The 20,846-nt window shown below is 46.4% G+C and overlaps 1 protein-coding gene across 5 annotated transcripts in view; it reads right to left on the bottom strand.

Moving 5' to 3' along the window:
- The window catches only part of MATN2 (matrilin 2), a 134,779-nt gene that overhangs the window by 70,374 nt on the left and 43,559 nt on the right, over window positions 1-20,846 (bottom strand). For 4 of the 5 annotated variants that reach the window (XM_045077972.1, XM_045077970.1, XM_045077973.1 and 1 more), the window contains exons 3-4: window positions 19,058-19,627; window positions 11,654-11,776 (exon numbers count right to left, since the gene is read on the bottom strand). In XM_045077972.1, the coding sequence (XP_044933907.1) occupies window positions 11,654-11,776; window positions 19,058-19,627 (693 nt within the window). The remainder of the gene's footprint in view (window positions 1-11,653; window positions 11,777-19,057; window positions 19,628-20,846) is intronic. The other variant, XM_045077975.1, reaches the window with a different exon arrangement.

Below are 20,846 nucleotides of genomic sequence, written 5' to 3'. Positions count from 1 at the left end.
GTCTTGGAGGCACAGGCCCAGTTCAGCATGCAGGAGAGGTGGGCTCCAGACAAGTTTCGCCCACAACACCATTACAATCAAGTGTCAATTTACAGACGCCTCTGAGAACGCCACGCATGGACGTAGCTTCAGATTTCTTTAAATAACGTCGACATATCCTTGACTAAGTTTTGCTTTGTTGAATTGCTGAATTGATCTGATACAGCAAAGCAGGCAATTTTGAATTTTATAACAAAAGATCTCACCACATGCAAGCAATGTCTTGCCAGAAGGCAATCATTAGCACAGAGCTGACAGTCAGCAGAATTTACTTGCTTTTAGTTCCTTGTGAATTGTAGGGAGGGATATTAACTGCAGCTGCTTAGTCTTCCCAGGTGAAATAAATCAGTGAGGATTTGATAACTCAGAGCCCCAGTTCGGTGCTCAAATCCATCCCTAGTGTTTGCCCCGGGGCTCGAAGGCATCCTAGATTTAAGTGCCTGCCTTCATTTATGATCTCGAAACCCCGGCGCCGTGCCTCAGCCAGAGAACTTGGAAAACCTCCATCTGGTTCCGCCGGACGAGGAGCACGGGATAAGGGCTGGGGGCTGCCGTGGCTGACATCATGCCAGGCAAAATCAAAGGGGTTTTTATTGGCTTTTCAGAGCTTTTGACAAGCTACACTGCGTGCTGTTCCCACCAACGACAGTTTAATCTGTCCTTTGGAGTTAAAGCAAAATGAATACCTTTAAAGACACACTCCACTTTTTTAAACAGCTCCTGCTGTTACTCGGCCTGAGATGTAGAAACCACAAGTTATCCATCCCAGCAAGAGCGAAGAGAAATGTATTATTAGGGCTGTTACTTCACTCAAGTGGGAGACAATGGGGTTTCCGCCCACACCAGTGTGAAAGCCCTCCCGGAATCAGGCCTCCACAAACCGGAGCCTGGGTTTTGGGGACCATCCCCCTTCTTTCTTGGTGCCTGAAAGCACTAATCTTATTTTGACAGCTGCAGTTTGGACTTAAAGACTCTCGACAGTCAATGTGAGTCATCAGCCTTGTGCTTCTAATGCTGGAAGAAACAAAACAAACCCAATGTCACCGAGAAAAACAAACCTGTCCTTTGGGCAAATCCCAGCTGTGCCTCTCCCCAACTGTCGATTCCTTTGCCAGTCAGTTCTCCTAGTCACTCACAAGATTTTCGTTCTGAGAAGAGAAATGGGGAAAGAATCCCCCCCGCCACACACCTCCCTGTAAAGCCTTAAAACATAAGTAAATCTGACCCAATGAGGTGCATGGAAATAAACAAGCATGCACGAGTAATGCCCTAGTCTTGTAGAGCGCTTTGCAATTTCCAAACAAGGGCCTTCATCTCGTTCTTAATATTAACTCCCTACTGAGTGGAGTCTTTAAGATCCAGTTTAAAAGGCCTCGGTGGTTTCCAGAGTTGGGCTTAATCAGGATTGCCTGGAGAGATTGTTCACACACCCATTCCTAGGTACCACCGCAGAGTCCCCATTAGGGAACTTTAGGGTCCTCCCCCCCTCCCGGGGGAGGAGGGGTGTTGCCTTTCCAGCCAGTTCCTCTGCTCAGCTGCTGCTTGTCTGGGGGGCCACTTTGAGAACCACTTATCTGGGCGCTTGTGAAACCAGGAACGCAGAGAAGAAGCTGCACGAGCCTCAAACTCACTTTCCCCTGACCGGTGCTGATTCTTTTACAGCGTTCGTCTCCACTCGCACCCGGGCAGGACTGCTTCTCCCATGAGAACGCCACCCAGCCCGGATTCCTTTGTTTTCTTTTCTTCTTTAAAAAAAAAAAAAAAAAAAAAAAAAATCCTGCAGCCTGGCCCAACCAGAGGGCGAGCAGGCTGCACGTTACCATATTCAGGTCCCCGGACCTGGACCCCCAGGGTGGAGAGGAGGCCTGTGGCCACGTCACCCAGCTCAGCAGCCTCTGCTTCCGCTCAGGGTGGTCCTAGCAGCACCTGGGCCCTGCGATTCCACAAGCGGCAGGCTGGCGGGCTGTGGGGGCAGCCTGCTCGCCCTTCCACACTCTCTCCTTGCTCTCACCATGGGCAGCCCCGAAGCTCCGACCCTGACCTTCTCTTTCCACGCTCCCTCTCTCCCTCCAAGATATGATCCGTTTTCAGGGTCAATTACTACCACCAGGCATATCCAGCCTGGGGTTATCCTTGAACTCTAATGCCTCATCTCCAGCTGCATCCAACCACTTGGGTGGGCTGCTTCCCAGACTCGCTAGTTTTGCCTCACTTCAGGTTTCCTTTCTGAAGCTAGCTGTCATTTTAAATTCTGCTACCATCCCCTGACCCCCATCCCCCAGCTTCTGTCATAAGCTCCTCCCCGGGGTGGGGCTTATTGCGGTGGACTCCTAATAGATTCTGTCACTGAACGGACTGAGCGGATGGGAATTGTAAACTGATTGCCTCTTTCATCTTCCACTCCATAGGTGTGGAGCATAAAGGAAACCAAGATCTGAGTGTTTCTTGGGTCGCCAACATAAAAGAGAAGCACTCCTTTTTCTCCTACTGCCCAGGAAGAGTGCCTAGAGGGAACCAGTAAGTGTTGGATGAATGAGTCAACGGGTGGATGGTACTTCACCCACTTTCTACCAGTTTAAATCCCATGTATCCATTACTGCTAAAATCAATTTACTAAAATGTGGATTTACCATCGACACCCCATGACCACCTCCTTCTACCCACCAAAGACCAATGCTGGGACTCAGCTTGAGAAACTAATTGCTCCATAATTTGTTCCAGCTTGCATTCCTTCCCTCAGCCCCCACTAATGCCCCAAACAAACTGTTCCAGACAGGCAGGCTGGTCTAGTTAGCACCCTCAAAGACAGCAAGCCCTGCCTTTCTCTCAGACTTGTTGGAAAAAACCCTCTTCCACAACACCTTCCCTCATTGTTTCGCGATCTTTCTCCAATCTTTTGTCTTGCAGCCTCCGTCTCAGCATCACTTACCTTCCAAAACCACCTTGTTCTGACTTTCTTTCTCTATGTTAATAACCTTATTGAGTTGTAAATGGCATACAATAAACTGTACATGTTCAAAGTACGCGCTTTGATAAGTTTGTCTTGTCAACATGATCATCACAATCAAGATAATGAGCATATCCATCACCCCCAAACCCTCAAAATGTCCTCATACCCCTCGGTAATCCCTCTGCCCACTTCCCCCGCCACTGCCCGCCTCATCCTCAGGCAACCACGAATCTGCTGTCACATAGATTACTTGTCATTTTCTAAAATTTTCTATAAATGGAATCATACACCATGTACACTGTTTTGTTTGTCTTATTTCATCCAACATGATTATTTTGAAATTCATCTAGCGTGCTGCTTGTTCATTCTCAAAAAAAAAAAAAGTTTATTCTCTTCATTGCCTTGTAGTATTACATGGTATGCAAATATCACAATATGTTATCCATTTACCTATTGATGGACATTTGGGTTGTTTCCAGTTTGGGACTCTTGCAAGTAAAGTTGCTGTGAACATTAGTATTCAAATCTTTGTTTGGACATAGGAGCATGTGGGCGACTCAGGGCTCAGTTGGTTAAGAATCAGACTCTTAGATTAGGCTCAGGTCATGATCCCAGGGCTGTGAGATCAAGCCCCACCTCGGCTCCATGCTCAGCATGGACTCTGCCTGAGAGTCTCTCTCCCTCTCTCTCTCTCCCTCCTCCTCCCACTCGAACACTCTTTCTCTCTCTCTCAAATAAGTAAATAAATATAATCTTTAAAAAAAAATCTTTGGACATAAACATTACTTTCTTTGGGGTAAATAAAGTTTGAATGGCTAGGTCATACGGTAGGTATATATTTAACTTTGTAGAAAACTGCTAATCTGTTTTCCAAAGAGTGAACCATTTTTTACATTCTTGCAAGGGACAATGATAGTTCCTGTTGCCAACTTTGCCACCATGTATTATGGTCAATGTTTTAAATTTTATCCAATCCAGTAGAGGTATGGTAAGAATCTCACTGTGGTTTTAATTTGTATCTTTCTAGTAATTAATAACTGAACATCTCTTCACAGGCTTCTGTGCCATCCATATGTCTTCTCTGGTTTATATCTGTTCAGATTTTTGGCCCATTTTCACTGGGTTGTTTTCCCATTATTGAGTTCTAAGAATTCTTTATACATTCTAAGGTCCTTTGCTGGGTGTGTGTTTGCAAATATTTTATCCTAGTCTATGGCTCACCTTTTCATTTTGGTAGTAGTGTATTTTGAAGTGAAAATGTTTTGATTTTTTTTAAAAGATTTTATTTATTTATTTTAGAGTGAGAACATGAGCAGAGGGAGAGTCAAAAGGGGAGGGAGAGGGACAAGCAGACTGCACACTAAGCATGCAGCCCATGTGGGGGGCTCGATCCCCCAACCCCCAAGATCAGGACTGGAGCAGGAATCAAGATTCAAACACTCAACCAACTGAACCACCCAGGTGCCCCCAAATGTTTTAATTTTGATAAAGTTCTGTTAGTTGAGTTTTCTCTTTGGTGTTCTGTATCCTATTTTTAAAAATCCTTGCCAAATCCAAGGTCATTCATTTTTGTATATGGTGTGACGTGAAGGTCAAGATGCATTTTGTGCACATGGCAATCCAATTGCTGTAGCACCGTTTGTTGATGACATTATTCCTTCCTCATGAATTGCTTTGGCGCTTTTCTCAAAAATCAGTTCACATATGTGCGTGGGTCTATTCCTAGACTATATATGCTGGTTCATTGATGTCCACCAACACACACTGTTTTGATTGCTGTTGTTTTATAATTAGTCTTGAAATCAGGTCATCTAAACCCCCCCACTTTGTTTTTTTTTTTTCTTGGAGTTTTCATTGATCTCATTATTCGCAGATTCCATATTTGCAAAGTCACCTACTTTCTAAAATTTACCTGTACCCCAAATCGATATTTACCATATCTTCATGGCCATCCATGGATGTGCACAGAATGGTGAAAAATTTGAATTACCTGAAGCACACATTCCCAGTTGAGGTCCAAAAAGACAATGCTTCGCCTTCCTGTTTTCGTTCTCATACTGCCAACAAACATCCTTTTTGTGTTCTATTTGGTGCCATGTTTTGTTTTTTTCCTGCCTTTTATGCATTTTGTTAGGTGATTTTACTGTTTAAAATGGCTCTTAAGGGACGCCTTAGTTGGTTAAACTGCTGCCTTCGGCTCAGGTCATGATCCCAGGGTTCTGGGATCGAGTCTCGCATCTGGCTCCTTGCTCAGTGGGGAGCCTGCTTCCCTCTCTCTCTCTTCCTGCCACTCAGCCTGCTTGTGATCTCTATCTCTCTCTCTCTCTGACAAATAAATAAAGAAAGAAATAAAATCTTTTTTTAAAAAAATGGCTCTCAAGAGTAGCATGGAATGCTGTCCAGTGTTCCTAAATGCAAGAAGGCTGTGACGTGCCTCACGAAGAACAGGTGTATATTTGGTGATCTTCATTCAGGCCTGAGCAATAGTGCTGTCAGCTGGGAGTTCAATATTAACCAGTGAACAGTATATACTCAATAAAGTGTCTTTACATAGAAACACACGTAAAACAAGGCTATGTACTCATTGATGATGTGGCCAGAAACTCACAAGAATGTAATTCTGTATTTCTTCCAGGAGCATTGATCTAGTAATTGCTAGTTCTGAGTTCACAGAGGCTTCCAACCATCATGAATAATGAGAGTCAACTGTATTTGACTATTATGGTTTGGGGTTTTTTTTTTTTGCATTTTCATATATATATTTTAGAATCAGATTGTCAGTTTCTACCTAAAATCATCTGCTGGGATTTTGATAAGGATTGCTTTGAATCTATAGATCAATTTGGAAAGAATTGACATCTTAGCCATATTAAGGCTTTCATTCCTTGATATGATATGGTCTTCTCGCCATTTATTTAGGTCTTTTGAATTTATTGCAGAAGTCTGTTATACTTTTCAGTGTACAGATCATGCACGCTTTTGTCAACTTTATCCCTAAATTACATCTTTCCCATGCTATTATAAATGGCATTTCAATTTCTTTTTCTTTTCTTTTCTTCTTTTAAAAGTAGCCTCTTTACCCAGCATGGAGCCCAATGCAGGGCACTGACTCACAACCCAGAGATCAAGATCTGAGCTGAGATCAAGAGTCAGATGCTTAACCAACTGAGCCACCCAGGCGCCTCTGGTATTTCAATTTCTGATTTTTGTTGCCAGTATGTAAAAATATAATCAAATAATTTCATATATTGACTTTGTATCCTACAACCTTATTCATTTATTAATTTTAGTAGCTATTTTTTAAGATTCCACCCACTCTCTACAGAAGCAATCACATAGTCTGTGAATAAAGACAATTTTACTTTTTTCTTTCTGACCTATATGACTTTTTAATTTCTTTTTATTTTTTTATCAGTTAGAACTTCCAGTGCAATGCTGAAAAATGGTAAGAACGAACATACTGTTTTGTGCCTTCTCTTAGGAGGAAAACATTTATCTTTCACTCTTGAGTATCATATTAACTATAGGTTTTTCCATAGATACCCATTATCAGGTTGAGAAATTTTCCTTTTATTGCTAGTTTGCTGAGAGTTTTTATCATGAATGAATGCTGGGTATTGTTCAATACCTTTTCTGCATCTACTGAAATGATTATATATTTTTTCACTTTTTAATCTGTTAATGTGGTGAATTATGTTAAAGCAAACTTGCATCCCTGCAATAAAACTCATTTGGTCTTGATTAGAGGATATAAATATGGATTCTATTTGCTGAGTTTTTAAGAATCGCTGCATCTAAGTTCATGAGGGATGTTGGTTATGATTTTCTTTTCTCTAACAATATGACTATTTTTTATGGACCAGGCCCCTTGATTAAACTGTAAAATAAAAGCTACTAAATCATCTGTGTAGCTTGGAAAAAATAATGTCAGGAACATATTCGACGAATGAAAGCAATAAAATGCATTTGGTATGGTTCTTGAGAGAGAAAAAAAATGAGAAAGCTGGATAAGAAAGTTTACATTTTTTTGCCAAGTGAAATTTTCTAAATGTTGCGTTTTCAATATTTTTCCAGATAGGTTAAATATTCAAGAAGGGAGGGAAAATTCCTTATTTAAAAACGTAAATAAAGAAAAGAGAGAAGAGATAAAGTTCTTTCTTATTAGTGGGAAACGAATTCAAGGGAGGGGGATGGTAGGGGAAAACAGAAATGTGAAGACAGGTGTACTTCATGGGGGGTTTTTCCCATTTTTTTTAAATGGGAAAAATGGGAGAGGGAAGGACATACACGTCTTTTTAAAAAATTTTTAAAAGATTTTATTTATTTATTTGACAGAGAGAGAGCACAAGCAGGGGGAGCAGCAGAGGGAGAGGGAGGAGCAGGCACCCCACTGAGCAGGGAGCCCCAATGCGAGAGGTTCCAGGACCTTAGGATCATGACCTGAGCCACAAGCAGATGCTTAGCCGACTGAGCCACCCAGGTGCCCGGAGGACATAAACTTCTATTGAGCCCTATGGGCTAGGTACTATGCTAATGCTTCTACATAAATTTCATCTAATGGCATTGGATAGGGAAAAGTTTTTGGAGGACAGAAGAATCCACAATGTTGACTTCCAGTACATTCCAAATTGCTCATATGAGCAGACTTTGAGGGTAATATTTAATATGCTTGATCTAGTCTTTGAATGGAAGGGCACATTTTGAGACAATGACCAACTAGTATGCAGAAGAGGATTATTTGGACAGTGAAGAGACCCCAAATCCAGCTACTTAAAGAGCTGTTTATGCTTCTCCCCAAAAAGAGAAAATTAATAAGGGATGTGGGATAACACTCTTCAATAATCAAAAGGTTTTCTCTTTTTATTTGGAAAAGGAAATATACTTTCTGGTATAGAGCTTTAGCTAGCAAAATTGTATCAAAGGTGGGAATTACAGGGAGTAGGATTTCAGCTTTGTCCACTCTATCTGGAGGTGGGATGGAGGTGTTTTGCAACAACCTGGTATCCCAGGTGGTGAATGGACAGGCAACATCATCCATCTGGGACACTAGGAGGGAATAGAATTCTTGGGTTATGTGGAGGAAGGGAGCTAAAAGTCTAACAGCTAAGGTCCATTTCCACTTGCAGAATCTCTGAGTTAGCTGTGTTGGCCTCCTCCCTCCACACAGACAGGTAGGTACCAATACAACAGGGTGGGTATGGTGTGTGTGTGTGTGTGTGTGTATGCACACACGCACATCTGAAAGCAATCACCTAAGAGGTCCTCTCAAATCATTCTGTAGGGTGACAGTGTCATAGCAGTTGATAGTGGACTTGGGGGAAGGATAATCATTTGAATATTAGTCTTGCTGAATTACTACTGAGCCTCCCTTGAGATCAGTGAGCCTTGGAACCTGCCTGTCCTCCTGGGGCTAGAGGAATTTCTCTGGCTGCAGGGTTCTCTTGTCGCCATCTGGGGGCCCTCAAGGATCATGGGACAGTATCCAATGGTGGTTAAGGGCTAGGAATATGGAGTCCTGCATAACAAGATTTGGATTCTGCTTTGGTCATAGTATTAGCCATATGACCTTAAGTAAATTGTCTGACCTTTTTGGTGGGAGGTACCTTATCTTCCTTATCTGTAAAACGAGAATGATAGAATCCACTGTGAGAGCTCATTGTCAGAATTAAATGAGATAGCACGGATAAAGCACTCGGAGGGCTCCTGACACATGGCTAACACGTAATAAGTGAATGGGCTCTAGTTCAGCCCGACCTGCGCAGCACACGCCACGGAGCTGAGCACCGGCTGCAGTCACTTTGGTGCAATCGCCAAGGGCATGGTTGCAATTACATTAGTTATTTGAATTACTCCCATGCCAGAATGTGAGCTCCAAGAAACATAGACATTGCTGTTTTATTCACTATTTTATTTCCAGTCATGTGCATGCTGGCCCATCTTACATGCTCAAAAAATGGAAAGCAGTGTGTCTCATTCCTCTCCAGGCCCAGAGTCTTTCTCCATGTTGACAGGGACACATCCCTGCCAGCAGTTCCTGAACAGAGGTCAAGGAATGGCCCAGCCTTCGCTTGGCACAACTTTTAACTGTCCACCAGACTACAACCACAGGCTAACAAGGACTTATCGACGAGGTAGATATGAATTTGTCACCAGCTTCCCCATTTTATGGGTGAGGAAGTTGAGTCAAGGAGTTTCAATAACCAGCTCGGGAAGAGACAGGCTGACCTGCAGCAATGCTGGGATTGACACTGAAATCTGGTTCATGTACCATTTCAGACCAAAGAGTTACCACCTTTGTCAGAGAGAGAGAGAGCGAGCGACAGCGAGCAAGGCTCTCTATGACTGTCCCAGCGCAGCTAAGTCCAGTCCTGCTAGTGCGGGTGGTTGAACTACTTCCGGGTGACCACAGGGGCTGGGTCAGAGGGACACCAGAGTCCTGGTTCCAGCTCCTTCCCTTCCCCCCTACCTTGAAGCCCTTCCCTTCGGCTCCCTTGTTGCCTGACGCCAGTGAATCTGAGTGTGGCAACCATTCATGTCAGAAGTTCACAGGAAATGCAGACTCCTGGCCCACACCCCCCTCAGACCCACTGACTCTGCCTCTCTGGGGTGACACCTGGGGCTCGGTTTCCTGAGTGGTTCTTGGTTATTGGAGCTGGAGCCCCTCTGCCCTGGACCACCTTGTTCCTCCATCTAGTCAGTCTGTCTGAAGCCCTGGGCAGTTTCTGCACCCGCAGCCCTGAACGGGAGGGAGCCCAGGCCAGACCGACACCAGGGAGGGCCCAGGGTGCCTGAGGGCTTGAGGTGGGACCAGGCAGGGCCTGACAGAACCTGGAGCAGGAAAGATTTTGCTCAGGACGCTGAGGGGAGAACATTTTCTTTTTTATTTGCTAGTCTCAAAATTCCTCTGACTGGACCAAGCCAGCCCCTGGAAAGTGGCCATCAGCAGACGCCCCAACCGCCGCAGGGGACTGGGGCAGAAGACAATGGGAGGAATTTCTTGAGCTGCTAAGAAGGGAAGGGCAAGAAGGGAGTTAGCAGGGGGCCCAAAGGCTGAGCATTCTTCACAGAAACCCCTTGGGGGCGGGGGAGCTCCTGAAGAGGCTGGGAGAGGGGACAGGCAGACCGCGCAAAGAAGGTACAAGGATCCAAGAGACGTTTAGGTTGTTTGCTGAGCAGTGGGTGAGATGACCTTGCCAGAGCTGCCCCAGCTCTCCAGAGAATTCTATTAAGCCCATGAGTATTTGGTGCGGGTGATTTTTGTTGTGGAAACTGAAGAAGGGTCAGAGGTTCAAGCAGAAGATGGGAATGATTCAGGCTGCACTCAAAAAAATCTGGGATTTTGCGGTCGGACAGGAGCCAAAGAACACAGAGCGCCTGAGATTCAGAGTCCGAGGTCTCGATGCTTCCATGGGCCACAGCACTGGAGGAGTTGAGCAGATGTTACCTCATCGTGGGGAACAGGAAGGCCCCTATCCAACTACTCTCAACCCCGAAAATGAAGTGAGGAGAAAACAGGAAAATGTGGTTTGGCTCTATAAATGTGACACTAATTACAGCCGTTTGTGCAAATGCTTCCCATTAATGCTTAATTGCTTACCATGTGGTGTAATAATTATGCATTGCATGAACTGTGTGCCAGATTAGCTGAGTTTTATTTCCTCTGTAGGGGCCGGTCTTCCTCTCAAGTCTTGAATCTTGAATCCTGAGAAAGCCTGGTTTGGTGGCCCGGTTGTCTATGGGCAACCAACCACGCGTGGCTTTTCTTACAACTTAAAAATATATAGACGTAAGCCCACACTCAGCATCTAAGCAATCTCTCTAAGAGGCGGATTGCCGCTTGCTGGCTCCAATGTCAGTACATGGTCTGTCCATTTTTGGCCAAAAAAAGAGAATGTGAGTTCTATTTACGTCTTATCTATTTGACCTTTTTTTATTTAAAAGACCTATAAAGTGTCCTTCACCAAAGCTACTAGATCCCTGCACACCTCTAAAACAGAACTGGAATCATCATTCCCAGCCAGTGTTAATAACTCATCCAGAGTCAATGCTTCAGAGAAGAGAATAAAATAGAGAAACAATTCCTCGAGGTACAGTTAATAGAGACAGTGGATAAAAAGTCTCCCCGGTGGGTCCCCTTAAAGAACAGCTTGGAAGTAACACAGACCAGTTCATGAATTCAAAAAGGTTATTTCTAAGAAGGTGCCTTCAACGATTTTCCAAACTCTTTCTGCTTGCCTACTATGTGCCAGGCTCTGGTCCTGGCACTGTGATGGTGGGGGGCGGTGGAGTGGGGGAGGCCAACCTAAAATGCACGAGTTATTTTTTTTTTTTTAATTTTATTTATTTATCAGAGAGAGAGAGGGGGAGAGAGCAAGCACAGGCAGACAGAATGGCAGGCAGAGGCAGAGGGAGAAGCAGGCTCCCTGCTGAGCAAGGAGCCCGATGTGGGACTCGATCCCAGGACGCTGGGATCATGACCTGAGCCGAAGGCAGCTGCTTAACCAACTGAGCCACCCAGGCGTCCCAAAATGCACAAGTTATAAAGCCTCTTTTCTTTCCTTAGGGAGATGATGACTTGGTTGAGTGAGGGGCCACAGATGAACTCAAAAGGCCCTCGAGAGAGTGGGGGAGGACAGTACGATAACATTAGCAAAGCAATCTTACTTCTGCAAGTCTTCTGATCCGAGTTGAGGATGTACCCTTGTTTGCACCTGCAGACGTACGAGCCGGGGGTATTGATGCAGAAGTGGGCACAGCGGTGCTCCAGGATGCTGCACATGTGGACCGCTGAAAAGGAAGATACACCGAGTTAAGGTGATGATGACGCCTTCTCTGCCTTCACCCACCCACGTGTATCCAGAACCTGCTGTGAAGGAGAACGCAGGACCCAAAGGAAAGCAAAGTGCTGTCCCTACCCTCAAGGGGAAGTACAGCCTCTGGCTGGACAAGACAGTCTTAGATAATTGCCATTAGCAGTACACAGATAAAGGCCCACAGAGGGTTCAAGGGAAATGATGCCAGGTTAATATATGAAACTGCTGATAAAAACAGGTCAAAAATGATCAACCAAAGAACAGACATTTCATGGTTCAATGAATAATGCTTAACTGGGGAATCAGAAAGTTTACTGATACCGGAGGGGGCTTTGGCTAATGCATAGATTTTCAGCAGCAGCAATGGGGTTGAAGGAGAAGCTATTAGTTAAATGAGGACGTGGCAAAGAGTCAACAGTTTTTCAGGACCATAAATCCCAAGAGAAATCTTTTACTATGCAAAAGTGTCATACAGAATATTGTGGAGTAAAGAATGCATTCCTAAGTTCCATGTTTCCATAATCTTTTAATCTGATCTTAATTTTTAAATATCTGCATTTAGTTTCTGAAGTCCTTTGGCTTTCAGATACATCAATTCTTGCATAAGTCTATCAGGAGCTCATAAAAATGCTCACTGTTTTTTACATCTTAGTTTATTACTTTATTCAATGTAATTCAACTTGAACGCATTTAAAATTAACAAGCATCATTATCCACAGGGTACAAGTTATGCAAGTGTTCTCATAAACAAAAAAGATGCCTGCGTGTAGAAATATATTTTTATGAAGCTGAAATAAGAGAGGCTTTCAAAAGCTAAGAACAAGCCCACTAATCCAGTGCTTAGGAAAACCGAGCTACTGATGAGACTGATGGTGTATGTTACAGAGATGTCTCGTTACCAGTAGGTAGGAAATAAATAAAGGGAGTAAAACTTCAAATTCTGAACAATACCATTTAGGATGATGGTTGTGAGCTTCCAAATGCAGTGTCGCCATGACTTTAGAGAACGTGATTCTGAGAATAATGGGAATTGACTGCCTATCTCAGATATGATCAGATACGTGAGATCTAGCTTATTCCCTTCCAACACTTGATCTATCGGTCCTATGATTGATTCTTCCTCGTTGTATTTCACCATCTCCCCATCAGCCATCATTTGAGCAGTGCCCAAATTTTCACACTCACTCACGATGCTGTGACGAACGTTCTCAAACGCATCTCCTTGAGCCCAGATGCAGCTGTTTTGCTGGGACCGGGTCCCCCGTTTGAATAGTGTGGCCTACTCGCCTTGCAAGGTGTCCCATGCCAGCTGTGCATGAGGGTAACGATGCCCACAGCCCCCAAAACTTCAGCACTTGGGATTATCAAGATGTTCAGTTTCTGACAGTCCTACAAGTGGATCATCATTCTGCTTTTAATCGGCACTTGCTCTGCACCCCGGAAGGCTCTCTTCCTACCATGGACTGCTGGAGCCCAGTGACCCACAGGCCTGGGGGCTTTCCCGAGGAACGTTCAGTGTGTCCCTCTCCTCTGTAGTGAAGGCAGTCTAAAGTCCAGGCAAACAGCCACATAGCAGTTATCCACCAGTTGAAGCCCCGGTGACGAGCCTAGTGCCTGTCTTCTCACCAGGACCCTGGCAGATGAAGTAAGGGGACAGGAGATGTGACGCAGAGCAAACATCCATTGGCAGCAGGCAGCACAGGGGTGAAGAGGGAGGGGCCCAGAAGCAGATGGCCTGAATGCTCCGCCTCACCACTTACTATGACTTCGTATGAATTACTTAATTTCCCTAAACTCCACTTTCTTCACCTGCCAAATGGGGAAATTACAGGAACAACTGCAGAGGGTTTGGGAGTGATAGCTTGTTCCCAAGGCTCGTGTTGGCCGTGTGCCATGAAAGAATGGGAAGCAGGAGACTGGAACTTGGTATAATACAAAGGGCACAGGATGAAAAGCCGTACTTGTGCCCTACTTCCCCTCTGCCTGAATGAGGGAGGGGAGTTCAGGTAAGTTGGGTAGCTCTTTAGACCTGTTTTTTACCCTGTGGAATAAAGGCATGAATGGTGTCTAGGGACCCTCAGTACAGACATTTAGTTTTTTGTCTGTGTAACACCCCCCCCCACCTTTTTCTAGAAGCTGCCCTCCCTTCTCACCTCAAATGCATGGGGACTGTTGAACCTGTCCCCACGCATTTGAGGTGAGAAGGGAGGGCATCCAGGAGGGGGCTGCACTCTTCTCCTGATTTCCAGGAGGTAATAGAATATAATCTCCCCCACCCCCAAAGCTGGTTCAAATTGAATTTCTGTTCCTTCCTTTCTTTTTTTTTTTTTTAAAGATTTTATTTATTTATTTGACAGAGAGAGATTACAAGTAGGCAGAGAGGAGGAAGCAGGCTCCCCGCTGAGCAGAGAGTCCGACGCGGGACTCGATCCCAGGACCCTGAGATCATGACCTGAGCCGAAGGCAGTGGCTTAACCCACTGAGCCACCCAGGCGCCCGAATTTCTGTTCCTTTCAAGCAGAAGAATCCCAACCGTTTTTACTAAGATAAAATAAAAAAATTTCCATCTGTAAAATTTTATGGATGAGTGATTGGTGTTTCCAAAGAACATCAGCTGTCCCCTGGGACTGGCCTCTGGGGTGGGATTGAAGGGGAGGCGATCATCTTGCCTCCTCCACTGGCCTCCAGAAGGTCTAATGGGTTGCAACTGGGTCAAGGCACTGTGTTCTGGGGAAGGAATCACTAATCAGCAGACTGGGTCATTGGCAGGATTGGACTTTTTTACACTAGGAAATAGGAATCTTATTAACAAATGTATAAATGACCAAAGGAGTGCTAGGGCTGACTAGGGATCTAGAAAAGAACACTTATTGGGTATATAGAGTCAACTTTTGTGGAAGTCAATCTTATCTCCCACCTAACATTAGAGGGCCAAAGGGCTGTACTAAGCGTAGGCTTTTCCCAGGCTCATTCATGAAAGGTGTGTCTTAGGAGCACTACTAGAGCCTTCATCTGTGCCGGACCTGGGTGGGATGGAGCTATTAGGGGAGGAAAGGCCTGCTGATAGAGCAGGGACTGATAGAGTAGGGAGCAAGAGGTTAATTAAAATCAGCAAGTGAGTCACCAGGAAGCTCAGGATAGACCTGAGTTTTTCAGTCCCCAGATTCAGTGCCCCCTCTCACTGGGAGGCAAAAATGGCAGGCCCCGGGATAGTGTAGGTTTGGGTCATCTTGTATACAGGGCCTCAATTCACAGGATGCCTCGTTTCCAAGGCTCTCTGGTGCTCTCAGGGGTGGCCTGAGAATGCAACCTCAGCATTCTCCCCCTTGCTGTGGCTGGTGTAGGAATTTACTGCTCAGGGATATAAAGCCACCGCTGTGCCGAAGTTCATGTCCACACAGCCAGTGAGAGCCAGAACGAGGTCTCCCAATCAAGGGCAGTCTGGCTCCAGAGCCTGAACTCTTCCTAGTTTTACAATACAGTTTCCTGCTTCCATCACACAGGAAGACTGCCTATCTCCTCCGACCCACAGATCCAGCACGTTTTTCAGCTCTGCTGGAAGTGCAGAACCCCAGCCCTCTTCCTTCCGAAATCCTCTCCCTACCTGCACCATGGCCTCCATTGCCCTGCCTACCCCTTCGTCTGCCTTTTTCACACTGTGGGTCACATCTCCTTAGCAGGCTATAACATTAAGAGAGAATCTGGACTGGTTCTTTGCTGCTGTTGTTATTGCTTTAATGACACAGAAAATCCATCGGAAATATCATTCCTTTCCTGGCTTCTTGCCATGGTGCAACCCCACCTCCCCAAGTGGCCAAGAAACTCCTACTCATCTGTCGAGTGTGGGTAGCACACAGTGGTCAAGAGGTAGGCTCTGAACTAGAATGCCTGGGCTTACACCTCCACTCTACCACAGTGCTGTGTGACCCTGGACAAGTCATTGAACCTCTCTGGGTCTCAATTTCCTCTTCTGTAAAATAAGAGCTGTAAGAGCACTTACTTCACAGATTTGTTGTGTGAATAAAATAAGCCAATGTACGCTAATAGCTCAAATCAGAGCATTAATATTATGATATTAATAACAATAAATGGTAATGATTATTATTATCATCTCCTTTCTACAGCCCTCCTGGAGCCCCTAAAGAGACCCAGGTGTTCTCTGATCAGAGGTCCCTCAGTCCAGGTGACTTTTCAAAGAGCACATTTTGGAGAGCTGACATCCCATTTCTCTGCGGTGAGAGAGAGCATCTTCGCACAAGCCTGGAACCCTCGGGCCTGGCATGTGGAGGGTAAGAGCTTGGGCCAGAGAGCGTGCAACCTGAACCTCCAACCCCGCTCTTTGAAGTCGCTTATCCTTCCTAAGCCTCAGTTTCTGCTTCTGTAAAATGGGAGCAATAACAGCACCTGCCCCATAAGCCTGTTATAAGCACTAAATGAAAAGACAAGTGGAAAGTACCTAGCCCAGGACAAAATTAGCTGTTATTCTCAGAGCATAGCTCAACGAATGTTTAAGGAAGAAATGAGACTTCCAAACCCTCACAAAGCGCCGAAACTTGGAAGAGGCTCATTCCTGCTGTCTGATAATCGGAGTGCAGATCAAAACCGAGCCCATCTGCCTAGCCTGCTGGTCCTCCGAGTATCTGACTGCAGTCACACACAACATGGTGCACACTGAATGGGGCTCTACAGTTGATAACCCGCATTCCCACATCTAGTCTGGAGGTAAAATCCCCATTTTACAGATTTGCAAAGTACCCTAGGGCCGGCAGGGGGCGACGCTGAGATTCGAGTCTGCTCCTCCGCCTCCCACCCAGCTCCCGGTCAAATTCTGAGGTGAATGCCAACCTCAAAGCTGGTTTACCTAGTGTGCCTTGAACTTGGGCGGGGAGCGAGGGGGCGGTGTCAGAAAATGGCTTACCTTTATTTTCATCTATTTATTATTATTATTATTATTACTTTTTTTTTTTTTTTTTTTGACGAGAGAGAGGTCACAAGAAGGCAGAGAGGAGGCGGGCGGGGGGCGGGGGTGGGGGGAGCAGATCCCCGCGGAGCTGGGATCCTGATGTGGGGCTGATCCCAAGACCTTGAGATCACAATCAGAGCCGAAGGCAGAGGCATAACCCACTGAGCCACTCAGGCGCCCAAGGCAATGGCTTACCTTAAAAGAGGGATTTACCACCTCAGAGGTGCGGAGGAGTGGAATGAGCCAGACCTTTGGAAGCAGCACCCACCTTCGCCTGGCAGCTCTCGGGGAATTCACTTGAGCAGTTTACTAGGGTGCAAAGAGGGAGGGATCCTACTGTGTTGCCTCCCCCCCCCCCCCCGAGTTTCGTGAGGATCAAATACAAGAACAGAAGGGGAAGTGCTTTACAAATGTCGGTTATTGCCATCTTAACTGCTCGGTGGATGACGAGGCCTCGGGGCCTCCTCGACCTTTGAAGATGGCTGGCGAATGGCTCCGCAGAACCGGGGATGCTGTGGGAGCAGAGCTGGTCTCCTGAGGCGGCCATGCAGAGAGACGAACAAATGGCAGAATACCGATATTTTCTTCGAGCTTCCAGATGACAACAAAGTCCGGGGTGGAGGGTCCAAACGGCCTTTTAATTTTGCTGACAGAGAAGCTCCTTCTTCAGACAAGTCAACAGCCTCCGCCTCAGTCCGCCTTTCCATTTGCTGATCAACCCAGAAGGCCTCCATTGACATTTTCCGAGACAAATGAATAAACCCATCAGAACGGTTACGGAACCAATTTCTGTTTTAGTATTTCCAGGAAAAGGGGAACATAAATTCTGCAGAAGTCATTTAAAGTCATAAACCTTAACATGTTTGCAGCGCATTCTACTGGCTGAGGTTGACCAGGTGACCGGCAGCCAAGGCTCGCCTCAGCCTGGCCCTTCAGAGCTGCCCGGCCAAATGGCACTATTGAAAATTCTCCAAGTGACACTGCAGAGAAAAAAGTTCTTTTGCCTGCAGGGCATTGTGGTTTTGTTTTGTTTTGTTTTTTTAAGGAAATCTTTTGATTTGGGCATCAAGACACAATGGAGTCTCTGCTTTTTGAGGTTAGTTCTCAGCCAGGATTTTTTTTTTTTTTTTTAGACGCAATGAAACACAGTTTTTGCCCCCAAGACTTCGGTGGGGCGGGGGGGTGGGTTCCTAGGCTCTGTCAGAGTCTGAGAACAGGGTCAGAGTCCTCAGAGCCCCCAGAGTGTCAGTGTCCTGCTCCCGGGGAGCTGGAGCTGAGTCTAGTCCTTAAACTCATTCTCCACAGCCACGCCTGGGGAACAACAGTCATCTCAAAATAGACATTTCCTTTTGCTTGCCCACCAAGGAAGCATGGCAGCTGGAGGGGACAGGGACAAATGGAGGTGGGCGAGGCAGGACTGGACACTGTTTACCAGGCCAGGAGGCAAGTTTCCAGTTTCCCGGGACTAGCGAGGAGACTGGGTGGGCCCCTTGGCACCCCCACTTGAAGGAGGAGATGACAGGAAGCCAGGGGAAGAAGGAAGAAACTAGGAGGAGGGCAAGTTAGCCCACAGGGAAACGCTGAGTCAGAAGCTCCAGGTGAGGGTCCCTGAGAGCCATGCGGTAAGGAAGGGAGAGCAAAGCCTTGTGGAGACTAGGGCCAGAAAGCCAGAGAGAGTGGAAGAGCCTTGTAGCAGAAGCAGCTCAAGGACATGGGGAGGCACCCCCCTTGCAGGAGGAGGGGACCTCAGCTCCGTCCTTCCCGTGCACCGGGCCTCTTAGAGGAGAAAACCTCCACCACTTGCATCGCCATGGGCCAACACTGCTTGGTATTCGACCCCATCCAAGGAGATGTTGTGGTTTCTTTTTTTTTTTTCCCCTCCTGATCCCATCTCTACTCCAAATCATAAAGTTTAACTTAGGGAATGCCGGAGCAATCCAATGTGCTGGAGAAAAACTTTGCCTATCTGCTCCTCTTCACTCAGCAGTTTGGGTTTGAACATCCCTTCTCCAGGGAATTTTCCCTGAGCACCCTGACCTGGGTGAGGTCCTGGCCTGAATTCTTCCTCCATGCCTCTGTCACAGCTTCAGGTACTTCCCTGGGTCATTATAGCCTTACTCTCTGACCCCTCAGCCAGCATGCAACCCCAAGACACGCTGTGTCTATCCTGGCCTTTACCCAACACCCTTGCCAGCGCAGTACCTGGGACGAGGTTAGCCCACTCTATGCTAGAAGATGAAAGAAGAAATCCTAATGATTCCCCTGAAAGAGGCCCAGAGGAGCAGGACTTACTGCACAGCTTGTTCTGGAACACGGAAGTCAGTGACTCCATCTGGCTGAAGTTGGCCACCAGAAAGACGTGGTCCTCATGGGGCTCACTCCCGATGGCCTTCAGTGTATTGAGGTCCACCTGGCCCACACCGATGGCAAAGATCAGGATGCCCGTGTCCCGTGCCTTTGCAGCCACCTCGGCCACGGAGTCCTGTGGCCTCCCATCGGTCACAATCATTATGACCCGCAGCACATTCTCCCTCAGGGGGCGGGCCCCCTCTGCTTCCGAGAATGCGATGTTCAGGGCGTACTGGATGGCCAGCCCCGTCATGGTGCCAGTGGACAGGTGCCTCATCCTCTTGACCGCACGCTCCACTTCGGACTTCCTCTTGAAGGTCTTGAGGGAGAACTCGTTCTTGACGGTGCTGCCATACTGCAGGAGGCCCACCCGGGTGACATCGGGGCCGATGTCCAAGAACTGCAAGATGTCCACAATGAACTCCTTGACCTTGGCATAGTCATGGGTGTTGACACTGCGGGAGCTGTCAATGATGAAGACCAAGTCTGCCCGCTTATTCTCACAGGAGCTCTCTGGGGAGAGAGGAGAGGTCAAACTCATTAGAGAAGCACTGAGGGCCCCTGAAAGCTGGCTGTTCCTGGAAAGCCCAGGGGTCCGGAATCACCTTGCAGAACTCTGATTTTCCTTGGTTTTTCTTCCCCCCTCGGGAAAGCATGAAAGGTGTAATATGCATGACTGGGAGATCATGAGTATTGGCTACAAGGAGAAACTATTTGTGCAGGATAAACTAACACTTCAGTTCCTAGAAAGTCATCCATACAGTTTGTAGGTGGGACAAATACCTGATCGGGGTCAAGATGATTTGATGATTGACTGACTGCCCCATAAGCTTGGATGGATACTGCAGGGAATACACCACAAGCCAATGGCCCATGTCAAGGAGCTTACAATCCACCTTGGGAACTTAACTAATGGACCAAATGAAAGAATAATTACGTGAAGCAGTGTGGTGCTTACACTAGATGTTCCGGGAACAGGAATGTTAGTGGGCTGGGATCAAGGAGATAGGATATGAACTAGGTTTATGCAGTGTTTGGATCGAGAGAAGGAACACATGGAGAGAGGCACATGAACAGAAGCCCAAGATGGCAGGAATATGGTGGAAATGGAAACTACTAGGAGGTGCAGAGAGGAATGGAGCTGGAGGGTAACCTGAAGCCAGCTATGAAGGGCCTGAGAATACCTTAGTGTCACATTATGTCACTGAGCTGAGCTGTAGGGAGCTCGCATAATAATAAGTCAATTGAAGATGTTGCAGACAATTGCTGCCCCAATCTTGCTGAGAGGGGGACTCAACCTTAACTGGAGGGGGTGGGGGAACATAGTGGAACTGGAAAAGGGACCGACCAAAAAATATTTCTATCTTTTTTTTTTTTTTTTTTTAAAGATTTTATTTATTTGGGGTGGCTGGGTGGCTCAGTGGGTTAAAGCCTCTGCCTTCGGCTCAGGTCATGATCCCAGGGTCCTGGGATCAAGCCCCACATCGGGCTCTCTGCTCAGCAGGGAGCCTGTTTCCCCCTCTCTCTCTGCCTGCCTTTCTGCCTGCTTGTGATCTCTGTCTTTCAAATAAATAAATTTAAAAAAAAAACTAGTCTGTTTAAAAAAAAAGATTTTATTTATTCATTTGACAGATTTATTTGACAGAGGGGCAGGTGGGGGCCAGAGGGATATGTGGAAGCAGGCTCTCTACTGAGCAGAGAGCCCAATGCGGGGCTCGATCCCAGGACCCTA

The sequence above is a fragment of the Mustela putorius genome, unplaced genomic scaffold (genome assembly GCF_011764305.1).
Source record: "Mustela putorius furo isolate JIRA1106 unplaced genomic scaffold, ASM1176430v1.1 tig00000228_pilon_pilon_pilon, whole genome shotgun sequence".
Lineage (NCBI taxonomy): Eukaryota > Metazoa > Chordata > Mammalia > Carnivora > Mustelidae > Mustela > Mustela putorius.
The sequence above is the reverse complement of the archived record's forward strand: the minus strand, read 5'-3'. Positions and strand labels throughout refer to the sequence as shown.